The 17,400-nt window shown below is 41.5% G+C and overlaps 1 protein-coding gene across 3 annotated transcripts in view; it reads right to left on the reverse strand.

Moving 5' to 3' along the window:
- Positions 1 to 1,107: 1,107 nt before the first annotated feature.
- Positions 1,108 to 17,400, reverse strand: part of LOC114668944 (dynein axonemal heavy chain 12-like) — a 30,089-nt gene continuing 13,796 nt past the window's right edge. Inside the window, exon 10 of one of the 3 annotated variants that reach the window (XM_051921020.1) lies at positions 1,108 to 1,450. In XM_051921020.1, the coding sequence (XP_051776980.1) occupies positions 1,296 to 1,450 (155 nt within the window). In that variant the 3' untranslated portion in view covers positions 1,108 to 1,295. Of the gene's footprint in view, positions 1,451 to 14,987; positions 15,157 to 17,400 lie in introns of those variants that run through there. The other 2 variants (XM_028824977.2, XM_028824978.2) reach the window with 2 other exon arrangements.

The following is a 17,400-nucleotide window of genomic DNA, read 5'->3' on the forward strand; positions in this document are numbered from 1 at the left end:
CAGACCCTTAGTTCAGTACCTTGTAAATGTCCTCTTGGCCGCGGATTTCATATGTGGATTTTTACAAGTAAATCGAGGCGGTTCTGTTGTGGCACTAGCTGTAGTTAACTTTATTTCCTAAAGAATATTCTGTTCTGATTCAGTGTAACACAGCGACTAGTTGGTGCTCACTGTAAACCACATTTCTGTTGTGTGTGTGTGTGTGTGTGTGTAGACGTTTGATTTTGATGCCATTATCTGGTATTGAGACTGTGAGTAGATTTTTATTTAAGTATCAATTGTAAAATGTCGAGATTTTCATTGTATGTTTAGGGTTTCAGGAAGTGATATTTGATTTTGGGCTTCAGCTATATAGTTTTTTTTTTACGGTGTAGTATTGTGAGAATTGTGTGTATGTGGGAAATGCTGAAGTCTCCAAGGTCTTATGGAAACCTATGTGGCGGTGCATCTCTCTCCCTCTTATCACAATGGCAGCTTTCAGGGCTGGATAAAGATGTTGTTTTAACATGTATAATTATCCCCTGGGGAGAAATCAAAAAGATCCATCTTTCTATTTGTCTATCTTATAGTGCCTTTCAAATCTACCTATTCGTCTATGCATTATATAATCCGTCTATGCATTATATAGTGCCTTTCACATTTATAGAGCCTTATAGCTGTCCTAGGTCTGTCATGTATAGTGATATAACGATGACAGCATGTCTGTGTGCGACTTCCCCCTTTTGATCAGAGAATTGCCTTTTTTGACACCCTGTGTTTTAGTGTAGCTTTGTTAAAGTTAGTAAATGTGAATCGTTTCAGACCCGACTTTTGAGTTTGATGTTGGCTCTGTGCTTCAGTCATTATGTCATGTCATTTTCTAACCTGTTTAATCCAGACCAGGGTCACGGGGGTGGTGCTGGAGCCTGTCCCAACCAGCATAGGATGGAAGGCAGGAACAAACCTTGGACAGAGTGCCAGTCCATCGTATGGCAAACCAGGGGTGTACCACAGAACAATAAGCCATATAAGTGGTCTGTGTGGACCCAGGCTTTGAGGAATGGCATGTAGACTTTTTTGGTTTTAGCTTTTCAGTGTTTATTAATCAAATTAAAAAGAAAAATTCACAAACGGCTCAACACCCACCCACCCACACACACACACAGAGTAATTTTATAAAATGTTTGTTCTGAATCTCCTGTAATCACGAGCAGCAGTGAGCCCTGGCCACAGCTCCTCTCCAGAAGTATCGGCTTCAGCCGCTCCTTCCGTGCTTCACTCCGTCTTGTTTCTTGTTCGCAGGTGATGTGGCGGCCCTAAAAATTCAAAGTGAAGTCTTTGTACAAAATGAACTTCTTGAGGCGATCAGGCAGGGGCAGGAAGGCCATGAAGAAGGGGGCTCGCAGGCGGAGACGTCCGACACATTTTCGAATCTTCAGGCAGCAGAGGTGCATCAGGCAGCGGGGATTTTCTGCATTGTGATCTTCGAATGGTCAGTATATCTGTTTTAGGTCTGTCATAGAAAATTACTTGAATCTTTAAAAGTCTCACCCACTCCTACTCCATGTGTCGTCTCATCTTAGATAAACTGGGGAGGACGCACAGTTCTAATAACAATTACAGCTGGAATGCCATGTTATTAAGTGCTGTAGAATAGCAGGTCTCCGTTTGTGTAGGTGATTACTGGGATTGCATTGCAAACTTCTTGCTTGTGGATTTGTTGAGCCAAAAGCTTATTAGCTTTCTCTCCGTGTTCATAGTAATGATGTCTGGATTTATAAATTAGTTGTTCAGTTCCTTTAGTCGTCAAGAGGTTGAGTTCTGAATGCAGAACCTGCCTTTTCCTATGTAGAGCCTCGCTTGGTTGCCTGGCATGTTCTTCATCTATTCTAGTAATTTCGCTTTTTAGTTCTGATACTTTTTTGGTTTCTAATTTATTCCTGTGGGAAAGATATGAAATAATCTGTCCTCTTAAGAAGGCCTTTAGAGTTTCCTAGAATATTCCTGCAGAAACCTCTGAGGGTGTGTTTGTCTCTATGAAGAAGCTGATTTGTTTGGATATAAATTCTGTACAGTTCTCGTCCTCTAATAGAAGCGGGTTAAGACGCCATCTACGAGGTGAGTGTGAGGGGCATAGAGACTTTAGCTCCAAGATCAGAGGTGCATGGTCGGAAATAACAATAGCATCGTACTTGCAAGATTTAATCGTAGGCAAGAAATGATCTATTCTTGAGTAGCAATGATGAACTGGTAAGTAGAAAGAATATGTTCTTGAGTTTTGGTTTAGAAACCTCCAGGGTTCTGGTAAGTTGTGGTCAGTTACAAACTGTGTAATTGTCTTTGCAGTGTTAGGACTCCTGTCACAGGGGGGATGACATCTATCTAAGAGTGGATTTAAAACACAATTAAAGTCCCCGGCCATTATAATGTTATGAGTGTTCACATTGGGAATGGATGCAAAAACGTTTTGTATGAATTCCTTATCATCGACATTAGGTGCATAAACATTTATCAAAATCATTTTACAGTTAAATAAGTTGCCCATGACCATCACATATCTCCCTTCCGGATCAGATACTACATCTGATGCTACAAATGAGACTGTTCTATGTAGGAGGATTCCCACACCTCTAGTTTTCTTTGTAAAGCTAGAATGGAACATTTGGCCAGCCCAGTCCTTTTTGTAGTCTGAACTGATCCTTGCTTAGTAAGTGAGTCTCCTGTAAAAAATACTATTTTAGCGTTTAAACCTGTTAGGTACTTTCTTTCTCTTTAATTCATGGTTCAGGCCTTTAACATTCCAGCTCACAAAGTTAACTGTCCCATCATGGAGATATTGATTCTGAGTTTTTTGATGTCATTTTATAGTCTTAATGCAATAATAACAATAAACCAAGGGTATGATGTTAAACAGTCTCCTTTAGGGAAGTAAGAACAAAAAAAAAAAGTTAATTTCTTTCACACACACGTCATAAAATATAAACAGAAAACGTCCGAGTCATGAAAAGAATGTATAATTACAATACCCGTATCATTACAAGTGGATCAGACAGCAGGTGATATCTCCTTGCTATGCCATGACAGGATGCGACTCCTTATTGCGTTTCAGATTAGTGTTGGGATCAGCTTTCTTAATTCCGTTTCTGCTTCCTCCTTGCTGGAAAAGATGTAGTTTTGGCCTTGAACATCCACTATCAGTTTGGCAGGGTACAAGAGGCTGTATTTGATATCGGCTTGCCGTAACCACTGTTTAATATTGTAGAAGGCTGCACGTTTAGCAGCTGTTGCGGGAGAGAAATCAGGGAAAATACGAATGTGGTTATTTACAAATGTAATCTCTTGCTTGCGTCTGAGGAGTGCCATCACATCTATCTTATATAATAATCTCTCGAAGCAGATAATAAAAGACCTAGGTCTAAAGGTGTTTGATCCGCGTAAGCGATGATCTGCTGCTATCTCGGTATCCTCTCCAATTATTTTAGAGAATAGCTCAGCTGCGAATTTCATTGGGTTTGGACTTTCACGATTCTCAGGTAGACCTTCGATTCTAATATTATTCCTTTTGCTTCCATCTTCCAGAGCAGCAAGTCTGTCTGAGTTTTTTGCATTCGGAACTGGCAGCTGTTGCTTTTCCATCAGCGGTGGATGCTAGATTTTCGTCTGTTTCAATTCGAGTTGTGAATGCCTGCTTAACATCCTCCAGCTGATTGGCAAATGTGCTCAGTTTAGACGCGTTTTCCTGACTGTGCTCCTCAATTTTATCCAGCATACCATTAAAGGCCACCTCAAAGCGGATATATACGCGTTTCTCCGAGTCTTTGTTCTCCTGCTGCAGCTTCTCACTTGCCTTCTCACTTTTCTTTATATCATTCTTTATCTCTTGCTTGAGCTCCGCGATCATCACCTTCACTTCGGACAGATCATTTCTGCTTTCAAGCACTGTACGTGAAGTGGCGGGCTCTATTACAGCCGATGTGCCCAGCTTGCGTGGAGTAGGTGAAAGTGCGGACTGCAAGGCCTTTTCCAGTTTCAAATGATCTTCTCCAATCGGCGAGCTATCGTGACCTGCGTCACTCGCACATTCGCTCCCCCTTTCGCTCTCAACTGGAGCCGATGCTGTGGACTGTGGTCCCGAGGAGTCTGGGCTTTCGCCCATCTGTTCCAAGTCATTCTCTGAAAGGCCATACCTTGAGCTTGAATTTGGACTTGTCGGTTTGGGCTTGGATGCAGCTTTAGTTTTCTTTTCCATTTCTTTCTGAGCCCCTTTCTTGTTGACCATGCTTATATATGCTGTAGTAGAACCCTCGGGTTGGATAAATACAGGATATCTCAGGATAATAAGGAAATAATTTTAAAAAAATAACACCGCTGCTAACGGAGCTCCGCTTCAGACATCCATCTCTCGCAACGGACGAAGTTTATAGATGTAGGAAATGAGGAATGGCAAGAACTGCAAATTAACTGTGCTTCGGATGGGGTTTTAAATTAAGTGTCCTCATTATTACCTTGCATCTTCATTTGGACACGTAAAAGCATTGTTTGGCCTATTAAAAAGACTTGACACCAGAATATTAAGAACTCCTCAAACTGCGATATGAACTTTGTATATGCTATTATTTTTAAATTACCTCAGTAACCTGTTAATGCAAGGCGAGGCATTGGCCCGTAGAGCCGAGACACTGGCCTGTGAGCGCGCTACTGTCCCGTGACACTGTCTCGTGTGTGCGTCCCACTGGCCCGGAAAATGTAACATTACGGTACACTGATGCGCTAAGCTCGTCTATGACTTCGGCTTCAGTTGTTCCCCTTCTAAGTATTAGTTCAGCAGGGGGCATTTCTATGTCAAAGTTTAAGATAGATAGATACTTTATTAATCCCAAGGGGAAATTCACATTTAATTTAATTTTACTTTAATTTTAGTTTAATTGGATGTTGGTGCAGAAAAGGGCGTTTCTGTACGTCCATCTTTGAAGCCTATTGGAGATTCGAGTAACAGGGTGTTCTTTCCATAGACAGAGAATTACTAGATGCCGCATGACCAGCAGCATCGTGCGTCAATGTTGCCGCCATTTTGCGAGTGGCACCGCTGTGGAGTGAAGTAATGAATAAAGATGCCTCACACATATGCTGGTTGGGCTTGTACAAACTGTTTTCAGAAATTAAGCCAATTTGTATACAATAAAATTGTTTATTTTTGTCATTGAATGTATCATTTCACTGTTAAAAGAAAGACCAGACTGCCAGTTGTAGTCTTACTAATTTGACTTTCAGACATTGGTCAAGTTTTCATCTCAATGATTAATAATATAATAATACATTTTATTTAATAGGCGCCTTTCTTAGCACTCAAGGTCACGTTACAACAAAATTAAACATTAGTAAAATTAAACAAGGGAATTGTAAATCAAAAAGCAATAATTAGCAAACAAACAAAGATATCTGGCAGTAAAAGTACAAAATTCACAATTGGTATGCCAGTTTGAAAAGATAAGTTTTTTGACGGTAGTTTTAAAATGTGTTATCGAATCGAGCTGACGAATATGAAAGGGAAGAGAATTCCCGAGTTGAGGAGCACTACGAGAGGACCCTCGAGCCCCCATAGAACTGAGTTTGATGTGTGGTGCAGAAAGTCGAGCTGCAGATGAGGATCTGAGTGAGCGAGAGGAGTGTAAGTCTGGAGGAGATCAGTGAGGTAGGGGGGAGCTTTAAATGTTAAGAGAGGTATTTAGTATTGTATTCGGTAGTTAACAGGGAGCCAGTGAAGTTGAGAGAGAATCGGTGTAATGTGTTCAGTGGATTTACAACAGCAGGTTATTATCCTGGCAGCAGAATTTTGAAGAAGTTGTAAGTGATGGATACGTTTTTGCTGGATGCCAGATAGAATAGCATTACGGTAATCTATACGGGAGGGGACTAGGGCATTAACCAATACTTCAGTACTGTGTTGTGTAAGAACAGGACGAATTCTAGAAATGTTTCGGAGATGGAAGATGGCAGTCTGAGAAATGTTACTTATATGGGAGGAATTATTTAATAATAATAATAATTATTATTATTTAATAATTGCCATTATTAGTGTATAAATTGATATAAATAATTGCATTTAAACGATTCGCCAAAATCTGTTGTATGTAAAAGATACTGTTTTAAACGTTATTGTTTTTTCATCAGAAAACCCGGTTTCCACGTTTACCTGTATTAGTTTAAATGCCACTCGCAATATGGCGGACGCGCTGACGTGACGTGAATGCGGCGTCTATCTATACTGTATAATGTCTATGGTTCTTTCCGTCTGCTTCTAAATTCTATTGGATTATTGGACTAATGGGCGTTTCTGCTCCGCCTCTTTTGGCTGTCAGTAAAACGCTGACTGCGCCGCGCCACCTCCCACATGCTCTTAAGCGAGGTACAGTAATAAAAAGGCGAAAAAGAGCGAAACGCTAAGCTTTGAACAAATGTTTGAATCGGGCTGCTGTTGATATTCGTTTTACAAAGACATGTTATAATGATTAAGTAAACAAGGAGGAGCTGATTGAGAAGTAGTGAGCTGGATGTTCTGTTTTGTTAATTACAGTAACCATAAATAATCCATTTTGAAGAGAAGAACAAGAAATTTGACAAACGAGAGAACACTCAGTTCATCAAGTGCGTTTGTTTAGCTAATAGCTTGTTTTCCAGTATTTCTTTATTTAGTGTTTTATGTGGATATAATTTTGTATCTAATATTGTGTATTCCCTGTTGCTTTTTCTAAGTTCCTGTAAACGCTCTTTGAACATGGGAAATGAGCTATATAATTAAAATGTACTAATATAATTATTATATTGTTGTAGTTTTTATTTACCTCACTTTACAAATGCATAATGCTCAGTTTTCTTATTATGACTGACTATTAAAAGTAAATTTTGGTTTCTGTTTTTTGCAGGTCATGTTCTCTTCTGATGGTGGTAAGAGGGAGTTTCGAACCCACTGCCTGTTTTATCTTGGCTCGTGGGTCTGAAGGTGCTTATCCTAAAGAGCTACTCTTTGAGTCCTTTTTGTGTTGGAGTTTCAGTTCTTTTAACAACGCATCTGTCTGTCCACACGTCAAATAAAATACAGTGTCCTTCATTCTCGGGGGGGGGGGGGGGGGGGGGGGGGGAGGGGGAGAGAGAGAGAAGAGTCCTCCTCTACTCGGGTGCCCCTTCGGTCTCGATCGCGGGGCCGACTCGGTTTTGGCTCATGGAGTCGGTTGCTTGTTTCGTTACGCCACCACGGGGGTCCCCTTTAGAAGAAGGGTATAGAAATCATTTATAGCGTTAATTTTTCGGTGGCCACATCAAATAAAGAGGCTGTTTCCAATTTTAGTTGCTTCCATGATTTGGGGGGCAGACTCGAACCCGCACTCTTCCACCTTGCGTGAGTGGTCTAACCGGTTGAGCTACCGAGTCTCGCTAGCTACTACCCCGATCAGACGCATTTAATGTTAACGACAGGTCTGCGGAGCCCTTAAATAAATGAATTGACCCCTCATCCCTGCTGGAGAGGACAGCGCTCGAACCCTGAGCCTTTTGTTTTTACCAGGAGAACTGACTCTTCATGTCTAGCTCGGTGAGCTAATCCTCTTTTCATATGGTACAAGAAATCATCTATATCATTGACGGAATGGAGAATGCTACAAATAAACGATCAATGCGCACTTTTGAAGGCTGGTCCCACCGTTGACGCTTCGGGTTATGCAGCTGCTGATCGGTCGTCTCGATCGCGGATCCAAGTCGGCCTTGGCTGATGGAGTCGCCTGTTTGTTTCGCTACGCCACCATGGGGTCGTCTTTAGCAGAATGATACAGAAATCATTTATACCGTTAACTCGTCGGTGGCCACAGCAAATAAAGAGGCTGATTTTTATTTTAGATGCTGCTATGATTTGGAGGGTAGTCTCGAACCCGCACGCTTCCACCTTCCGAGAGTGGTCTAACGGTTTGAGCTGCCGAGTCTGACTGGTTAGCACGCTGACCAGACACATTTTAATGTTAGCGACAGGTCTGCGGACCCCTCATCACGGCGGAGCTCGAACGCTGCACCGCCGCCTTTTAGCGGGAGAGCTGAATCGGCTCATCTATATCGGTGAGCTAATCCTCCGTCTGGAAGTAATCCGAAATCTCTTTTATCATTGACAGAATAGAAGGCGCTGCAAATAAATGGACAGTTTACATGGTATGTGAGGTGAATCCTATGGGGTAGAAGCTGGGCTTGAGCTCAGGGCCTGCCTTCGGTTCGGGGTGGTTCTGTTTGAACCGCGTGGCCGGTTCGGGTCGCTCTCCTTTTACGATGTCGCACTGCCTTTAGCGGCCTACACTATAAACTATTTTTATTGCCAACCCCTTCTAATAAAGGGATTAATAAAATATAAATACTCTTTTACTCGGGTAGGGATTCGGCGGTGGTGGAGAGAGTTATATCAGTGGTCTACCCGGTTGAGCTGTAAGACAACGGACTCACACACTGACGGTCACTCGTGCTTTATACCAGGGGTGGGCAAATTCAGTCCTGGAGGGCCGCAGTGGCTGCAGGTTTTTGCTCCAACCCAATTACTTAATAAGAAGCCCTTATTGCTCAAGTAACACTTCAGCTTCACTTTAGTTGTCTCGCTCGTTAAGATTTTGAACCCTTATTGCTTATTTTAGTCTTAAACAGCTGTATTCTTGGTTTTTAATTGCTCATAATTAGCAATACCACAAAACCACAAAAGAGACCAGCATTTCTCCATTTAGCTTGTTACCATTTACACCTGTGTGTATTTATCACGCACTATTTGGTTTACTTAAATACTTGGAAGGAAAGTGAAGAGAAAAAAGTGAAGCACTGAGAATTACTCATCTGTTTTAGACTTCAAATTATTTGGATGATATCCTTAGAAATGAAAATAAATCTAGGATATGAGAATGACCTTACATGGCAGAGTTAAAGCACTAACAAGCCATGCAATTAAATAGTTGACAAGGTTTGTTTTTTAATTAAGCATCTGGGTTGGAACAAAAACCTGCAACCACTGCGGCCCTCCAGGACTGAATCTGCCCACCCCTGCTTTATACCATAGTCAGGTCAGCGGACCCCTTAAATAAAGGGGCCCTTTACTGTATACACATGGACTGGCCGGTATTGTAGCGGGTGGGTTGAATTAGCCCTTTTATCGGGGGGGAATATTACTGGAAGTTGGAGTGCACTGCATGTAAACTAGCGATTAAGAAATAATTTGAAGTAAATCCTGCATGGCGGCTTGAACCCGGGGCTTTCATTTCGGAAGGAGCGCTTATCCTCCTGAGCTGCTTATTTTTTAAAATACCGTTGAAGTCCCTACTTGAACTGTGTTAATAACAATAATAGAAATAAAGATTACAGTTTTATACATTGCATTTATACAACTATTCCATGTACATAAAATACTGAACATCTCTTACAGGCAGATAGAAAGGTTTGATTGACGTTACAGTTAGTGTTTCACTGGCGACAAGCAGTCCTGGAGTCTCACAAACTGTTTCTGGTAATTAGAAGAGCAATAACAAACAAGTGAAAAATAATTCATTAGATTCAGTTTATATCAAGTGTGGAGGCTTTAAAACGTAAAGAAATGATGGACAACTAAAATGACATTGACATTGAAATACAAGGTCTGTCCAAAAGAAAGTGAAATGTAATTCTCCTCATAACGTAATCAGACTTGTCTCCTTCAAAGTATTCCCTTCCTCTGTTTATACTTTGCTTCCCAACAGTTTGAATGCGTCCTGGAACTCATTTTGTGGAATGTTGTGTAGGCCCCGTGGTCAGTTTTCTATTGTTTAATATTGGTGACCTTTCAGGATGGAGTTCAACTTCGGGAACAACGAAAAATTCAACTGGGTCCGTATACCTACAGTACGTATCATCATCATCATCTGTTATGACACCTTTCAGAAAGTTTTCATCAGCATTTGAATGATCTAACATCTCCTAACCGACGGTGACACCACACATCTGTCAAGAGACGCGGTACAAATTTTGCAGCAGCGTGGTGAATCTGCAGTTTTTCAGTCAAAATTGTGTAACACAAACCTTTACTGATGCCCAGTTCTTCAGCAACTTCACGGAGAGTTAGGCGTCGATTTTCAGGAACCAAAGTGCACTCTTCCTGCTGCGGTTTTGGGATAGTCTCCAAAGGGTAATCTAGTGCTGGAACATAAGAGCAGAAGATCACCTATAATAAAGTTAGATGTGGGTGCTGCATTGAGTCCGGCCTCGCTAAAGGACAACGAGGTGCACAAGAGACCTACGCAACAACAATGCATTCGTCTGGCTGAGAAGAGAAGTCAACTGATCACTGATGTACTTTTATGCTAGCAAAAGCGGACCACTGTGTGTGAAACCTCAAAGACCCTAACAGCGTTTCAGCCAGAAAACACAAGGCTCTTCTAAAGCCGATGTCACATTACACTTTTGGTTTAAGGGGATGTCACACTTGATGAGTGCATTGGTGATATCGTCACCTGAGCACACCACCTCCGGGTGGTGATAAATTTGCCATGTTTGCCCAGCAATTAACACTCAGATCACGCACAATGACAAAGTAAAAGCACATTACAACGAACAGGAATCGATATGCCGAAATGGGCCAATCGCTACCGCTCACATTCCTAAACTGTAAGGTGGCTAATATCACCCCCACCCCCGGGACCCCCCTTTTGATCCAAAAAAAAATTAAACAGTCAAATGTGTTTGTGTATATATGTGTGTGTGTGTATATATACAGTGGTGTGAAAAACTATTTGCCCCCTTCCTGATTTCTTATTCTTTTGCATGTTTGTCACACAAAATGTTTCTGATCATCAAACACATTTAACCATTAGTCAAATATAACACAAGTAAACACAAAATGCAGTTTGTAAATGGTGGTTTTTATTATTTAGGGAGAAAAAAAAAATCCAAACCTACATGGCCCTGTGTGAAAAAGTAATTGCCCCCTGAACCTAATAACTGGTTGGGCCACCCTTAGCAGCAATAACTGCAATCAAGCGTTTGCGATAACTTGCAATGAGTCTTTTACAGCGCTCTGGAGGAATTTTGGCCCACTCATCTTTGCAAAATTGTTGTAATTCAGCTTTATTTGAGGGTTTTCTAGCATGAACCGCCTTTTTAAGGTCATGCCATAGCATCTCAATTGGATTCAGGTCAGGACTTTGACTAGGCCACTCCAAAGTCTTCATTTTGTTTTTCTTCAGCCATTCAGAGGTGGATTTGCTGGTGTGTTTTGGGTCATTGTCCTGTTGCAGCACCCAAGATCGCTTCAGCTTGAGTTGACGAACAGATGGCCGGACATTCTCCTTCAGGATTTTTTGGTAGACAGTAGAATTCATGGTTCCATCTATCACAGCAAGCCTTCCAGGTCCTGAAGCAGCAAAACAACCCCAGACCATCACACTACCACCACCATATTTTACTGTTGGTATGATGTTCTTTTTCTGAAATGCTGTGTTCCTTTTACGCCAGATGTAACGGGACATTTGCCTTCCAAAAAGTTCAACTTTTGACTCATCAGTCCACAAGGTATTTTCCCAAAAGTCTTGGCAATCATTGAGATGTTTCTTAGCAAAATTGAGACGAGCCCTAATGTTCTTTTTGCTTAACAGTGGTTTGCGTCTTGGAAATCTGCCATGCAGGCCGTTTTTGCCCAGTCTCTTTCTTATGGTGGAGTCATGAACACTGACCTTAACTGAGGCAAGTGAGGCCTGCAGTTCTTTAGACGTTGTCCTGGGGTCTTTTGTGACCTCTCGGATGAGTCGTCTCTGCGCTCTTGGGGTAATTTTGGTCGGCCGGCCACTCCTGGGAAGGTTCACCACTGTTCCATGTTTTTGCCATTTGTGGATAATGGCTCTCACTGTGGTTCGCTGGAGTCCCAAAGCTTTAGAAATGGCTTTATAACCTTTACCAGACTGATAGATCTCAATTACTTCTGTTCTCATTTGTTCCTGAATTTCTTTGGATCTTGGCATGATGTCTAGCTTTTGAGGTGCTTTTGGTCTACTTCTCTGTGTCAGGCAGCTCCTATTTAAGTGATTTCTTGATTGAAACAGGTGTGGCAGTAATCAGGCCTGGGGGTGGCTACGGAAATTGAACTCAGGTGTGATACACCACAGTTAGGTTATTTTTTAACAAGGGGGCAATTACTTTTTCACACAGGGCCATGTAGGTTTGGATTTTTTTTCTCCCTAAATAATAAAAACCATCATTTAAAAACTGCATTTTGTGTTTACTTGTGTTATATTTGACTAATGGTTAAATGTGTTTGATGATCAGAAACATTTTGTGTGACAAACATGCAAAAGAATAAGAAATCAGGAAGGGGGCAAATAGTTTTTCACACCACTGTATATATATATATATATATATATACTGTATGTAGGTGTATGTATATACCTGTATGTGTATATATTTGTGTGTGTATATATATATATATATATGTAGGTGTATGTATATACCTGTATGTGTATATATTTGTGTGTGTGTATATATATATATGTAGGTGTATGTATATACAGTACCTGTATGTGTATATATTTGTGTGTGTGTGTATTTTTTTAATTATATATATATATATATATATATATATATATATATATTATAGTACATGTGTAATGATATCTGAATTTCCCCATGGGATTAATAATGTTTGTTTAATCTAATCAAATATGTAAAATAGACAGTTACAAGACAATTTTAGCAAAGACAGAATAAATATACATTTAAAAAGAAAGACAAATATATTTAAACAGCAATGGCTTTTTACCTCCCCAACACACATAGTGAGATTACAAATATATACCGTGACATACGCACCCGGCCTCTCTCGGAGTTCACACAATAGTTCAGAGTTCGAGCTGTTTTGTTGTATTGGATGGGTGAAGTGTTGAAGTCCATCCATCCATCCATCCATTATCCAACCCGCTATATCCTAACTACAGGGTCACGGGGGTCTGCTGGAGCCAATCCCAGCCAACACAAGGCGCATGGCAGGAAACAAACCCCGGGTAGGGCGCCAGCCCACCGCAGGAAGTGTTGAAGTCGTCCAATAAAAGAATCTGAATTGTAAATGTAAAATGTTTCCACAGTCAGTACTGCACCATAACTAAAAAAAATAAGTTGAAGGAGCACACCCGGGTCCGCCAGACGTAACTGAAAACAATGCAGAATTTACGGAATTACAGTCCTTGGAGACGATCGTCTGACTTCACCAACTAGACAGATCTTCGTAGCTGTTCCTTTCACATGGCCAATGCAGCTGCTGATCCGTTTAGTTTGTTTGCCAGTTTTGTTTTCGTTAATTGTTGTCCTTTCTTCTCTTTCTCGAGAAACGGCGCGATTTACGCAAATGACCTCAGAGAGCTTTCAGGGTGCGGCTGTGAATCACCGGTCGGCTCCGAAACAGCTGACAGACAGACAGACGAGCGGCAAACGCGCAACATTCGCTCTGTGGCGGTGCTTACAGTGTTTACGGAAAGGTTTGCAAATTTATTAACAATCCAACACTCAAGTCTATCATTTATACAATATGGAAATATTCAGACCCTTAGTTTAGTACTGTACCTTGTAAATGTCCTCCTGCCGCGGATTTCATATGTGGATTTTTACAAGTAAATCGAGGCGGTTCTGTTGTGGCACTAGCTGTAGTTAACTTTATTTCCTAAAGAATATTCTGTTTTGATTCAGTGTAACACAGCGTCTAGTTGGTGCTCACTGTAAACCACATTTCTGGTGTGTGTGTAGACGTTTGATTTTGATGTTATTATCTGGTATTGAGACTGTGAGTAGATTTTTATTTAAGTATCCATTGCAAAATGTCGAGATTTTCATTGTATGTTTAGGGTTTCAGGAAGTGGTATTTGATTTTGGGCTTCAGCTATATAGTTTTTTTTTTTACGGTGTAGTATTGTGAGAATTGTGTGTATGTGGGAAATGCTGAAGTCTCCAAGGTCTTATGGAAACCTATGTGGCGGTGCATCTCTCTCCCTCTTATCACAATGGCAGCTTTCAGGGCTGGATAAAGACGTTGTTTTAATATGTATAATTATCCCCTGGGGAGAAATCAAAAAGATCTATCTTTCTGTTTGTCTATCTATCTTATAGAGCCTTTCACATCTATCTGTCTATGTATTATATAGTGCCTTTCACATTTATAGAGCCTAATAGCTGTCCTAGGTCTGTCATGTATAGTGACAGAAAGATGACAGCATGTCTGTGTGCGACTTCCCCCTTTTAATCAGAGAATTGCCTTTTTTGACACCCACTGTTTTAGTGTAGCTTTGTTGAAGTTAGTAAATGTGAATCGTTTCAGACCTGACTTTTGAGTTTGATGTTGGCCCTGTGTTTCAGTCATTATGTGACATCATTTTCTAACCTGTTTAATCCAGACCAGGGTCACGGGGGTGGTACTGGAGCCTGTCCCAACCAGCATAGGATGGAAGGCAGGAAGAAACCTTGGACAGAGTGCCAGTCCATCGTATGGCAAACCAGGGGTGTACCACAGAACAATAAGCCATATAAGTGGTCTGTGTGGACCCAGGCTTTGAGCCCCCCACAGTGGGCCATGGGTAATCATTACCCTTTCTCCCACGTCATAAATTGTTTGAGATTGTGTGTAAAGATATGAGAAAAAAGTAGCAAGAATAAATTGAACTGATTTGAATTAAACCGAGAAATGTGAAAGTGCCTTGGAGTGTTGACCAGGATTAGAAGCACTAAATAAAATAAACGTGTCTCCTGCAGCAGGTAGGAATGGCTTTTAGACTTTTTTGGTTTTAGCTTTTCATTGTTTATTAATCAAATTAAAAAGAAAAATTCACAAACGGCTCAACACCCACCCACCCACACACACACAGTAATTTTATAAAATGTTTGTTCTGAATCTCCTGATCACAAGCAGCAGTGAGCCCTGGCCTCAGCTCCTCTCCGGCTTCAGCCGCTCTTTCCGTGCTTCACTCCGTCGTGTTTCTTGTTCGCAGGTGATGTGGCGGCCCTAAAAATTCGAACTGAAGTCTTTGTACAAAATGAAGTCCTTCAGGCGATCAGGCAGGGGCAGGAAGGCCATGAAGACAGGGGCTCGCAGGCGGAGACGTCCGAGACATTTTCGAATCTTCAGGCGGCAGAGGTGCATCAGGCAGCGGGGATTTTCTGCAATGAGATCGTCGAATGGTCAGTATATCTGTCCTAGGTGTCTGTCATAGAAAATTACTTGAATCTTTAAAAGTCTCCCCCACTCCTACTCCATGTCTCGTCTCATCTTAGATAAACTGAGGAGGACGCACAGTTCTAATAACAATTACAGCTGGAATGCCATGTTATTAAGTGTTGTAGAATCGCGTGTATGGAGACGGCGAACAGGCGGTAAGACATCAGTCCTCAGTTGGAGCAAAGACGCCACGTAGTGGTCCAGGATGGGATGCACGCGAGGGTTAAAACCTTCCAGTTTGTCAGCACATTTGAAGGTAGGACTGGGATGTTAAATCCGTTTATCGGGAAGCAGTTTACAGTCCGTCTCATCGACTAATTTAAATAAACGGTTTATTTCGCTTTGGTGTGGATAGCGCTTTGAGTACTGAGAAAAGCGCTATATAAATGTAATGAATTATTATTATTATTATTATTATTAATTAATAGGCGCCACTGACACGTGCTCCGCTCGTGTACAGTGCGCAACGTCGCGGGGTGGCGATGCTGGGGATGGAGGTCATGTACGTTTATTGCTGTTTTGATACCTTTTGTAATTTGGCTGTACTGTATATATTTTGTTGTCAGTAATGTATTCCATTCATTTAGATTTTTCTTTGTGTAGCAGTTGTCCTGTGAATAACTGGTTTCCTCGTTTGTTTGCACCTTTTGATGTCTTCTTTTATATTATAAGTAACCGTCTGCTTATTTGGGTGCGTCTGGTTGTAAAACAAAACCGTACACCGCGTTTTCTACAGGAAGAAACGGGCCAATGGGAAGCACGTATTGGCAATTAGGGGCGGAGTCAAAGCAGGAGCGGAGGATTTAAGAAAGAAAAGCGACATTGTTAAAAATGTATCCGCAGTCTCAGAGGTCTGTTGTTATTTTTAATAATTAGTTACTAGATATTGTATTTGTAATTCTGTACTCGGTTATGACATCACTTGCGGCGTTAAATTGTACACACGCACGCGTTAAACAGATCGGGGTGGCACCTTAAAGTGTGCGGTGATGTACGGTTTCAATACGCATGTGCGCACGGATCGCTTATTGACCGAGCAGCAAACGGATAGAACAGAGGAAATGCGGGCCACCTCATTGAGGTGACAATGGGGACCTCCTGGATTTTTGATTTCTCGGGACAAGACTATTACAGCCTGGTCAAACCTTACTGGTAGGGCCGGATGTTTTCTCACTTTTTATTATCTGGACAAATTACAGTCACCAGGATTAACTTCTCTTCTGTTTTCCATATAATAGGCCAGTCAATAATTTTGCATATTTTTGGACTCGTTGGACTTTTTATCCAATTGTTTTTATATTTCTTTTACATCATTAATGAATCTCTGACTGTATATTGTGTGCAGGGCTGGTGCAACCATCAAGGTGGATTAGGCATTCACTTTGGGCAAAGATGTGGGTGGCGGTAGGTTTTGGGGGAAACTCAGCCGCACAGGTTAGCTACTGAACAGTCGGTTGGCACACCAAGAAGCTTGGACTAGGGTGCAAAATAACCTAACACTGGCACTAGTTGTGTGTCCATAGTGTAGCCAATCAAAGTGACACCTTTTATTGAGTCACTGAAAAGATTACAATATGCCCGCTTTTGAGGGCAACTCAGCTCCCTTCTTCTGGCAAGATGTAACTTGTGATTACAAGATGTGATTATTCCATCCATCCATTTTCCAACCCGCTGAATCCAAACACAGGGTCACGGGGGTCTGCTGGAGCCAATCCCAGCCAACACAGGGCACAAGGCAGGAACCAATCCTTGGCAGGGTGCCAACCCACCGCAGAAGATGTGATTATTCCTTATTGGAAAGAGTTGCCCTCAAAAGCTGGCATATTGTAATCTTTGCAGTGAGCCAATAAAAGGGGTCATTTTGATTGACTTCTCATTCCATCCGTAATGGCCAACACGGTACAACACCCTACTACTACTGCAGTGTAGCCAATAATTTGTTGGTGGGTGGGCACATTTGAAACTAGGTGGGGGAATAAAATTTCACCCAGATAAAATGGTTTATAGAACTTGACCATCAGTTAGCAGCTGAATGAGGGGCAAATTGAAAATTGACTGGGTGGGCAGCAGCTCAGAGAGTGTGGGCAATTGCCCACCCCTACCCTACCCTACCTCCCTGTGGCTACACTAATGTGTGTTATTTCATTTTCACTCTTCTGCTTTAAACACACAGATTCTAAAATTTG

Source organism: Erpetoichthys calabaricus, chromosome 18 (genome assembly GCF_900747795.2).
Source record: "Erpetoichthys calabaricus chromosome 18, fErpCal1.3, whole genome shotgun sequence".
NCBI classification, from domain to species: domain Eukaryota; kingdom Metazoa; phylum Chordata; class Cladistia; order Polypteriformes; family Polypteridae; genus Erpetoichthys; species Erpetoichthys calabaricus.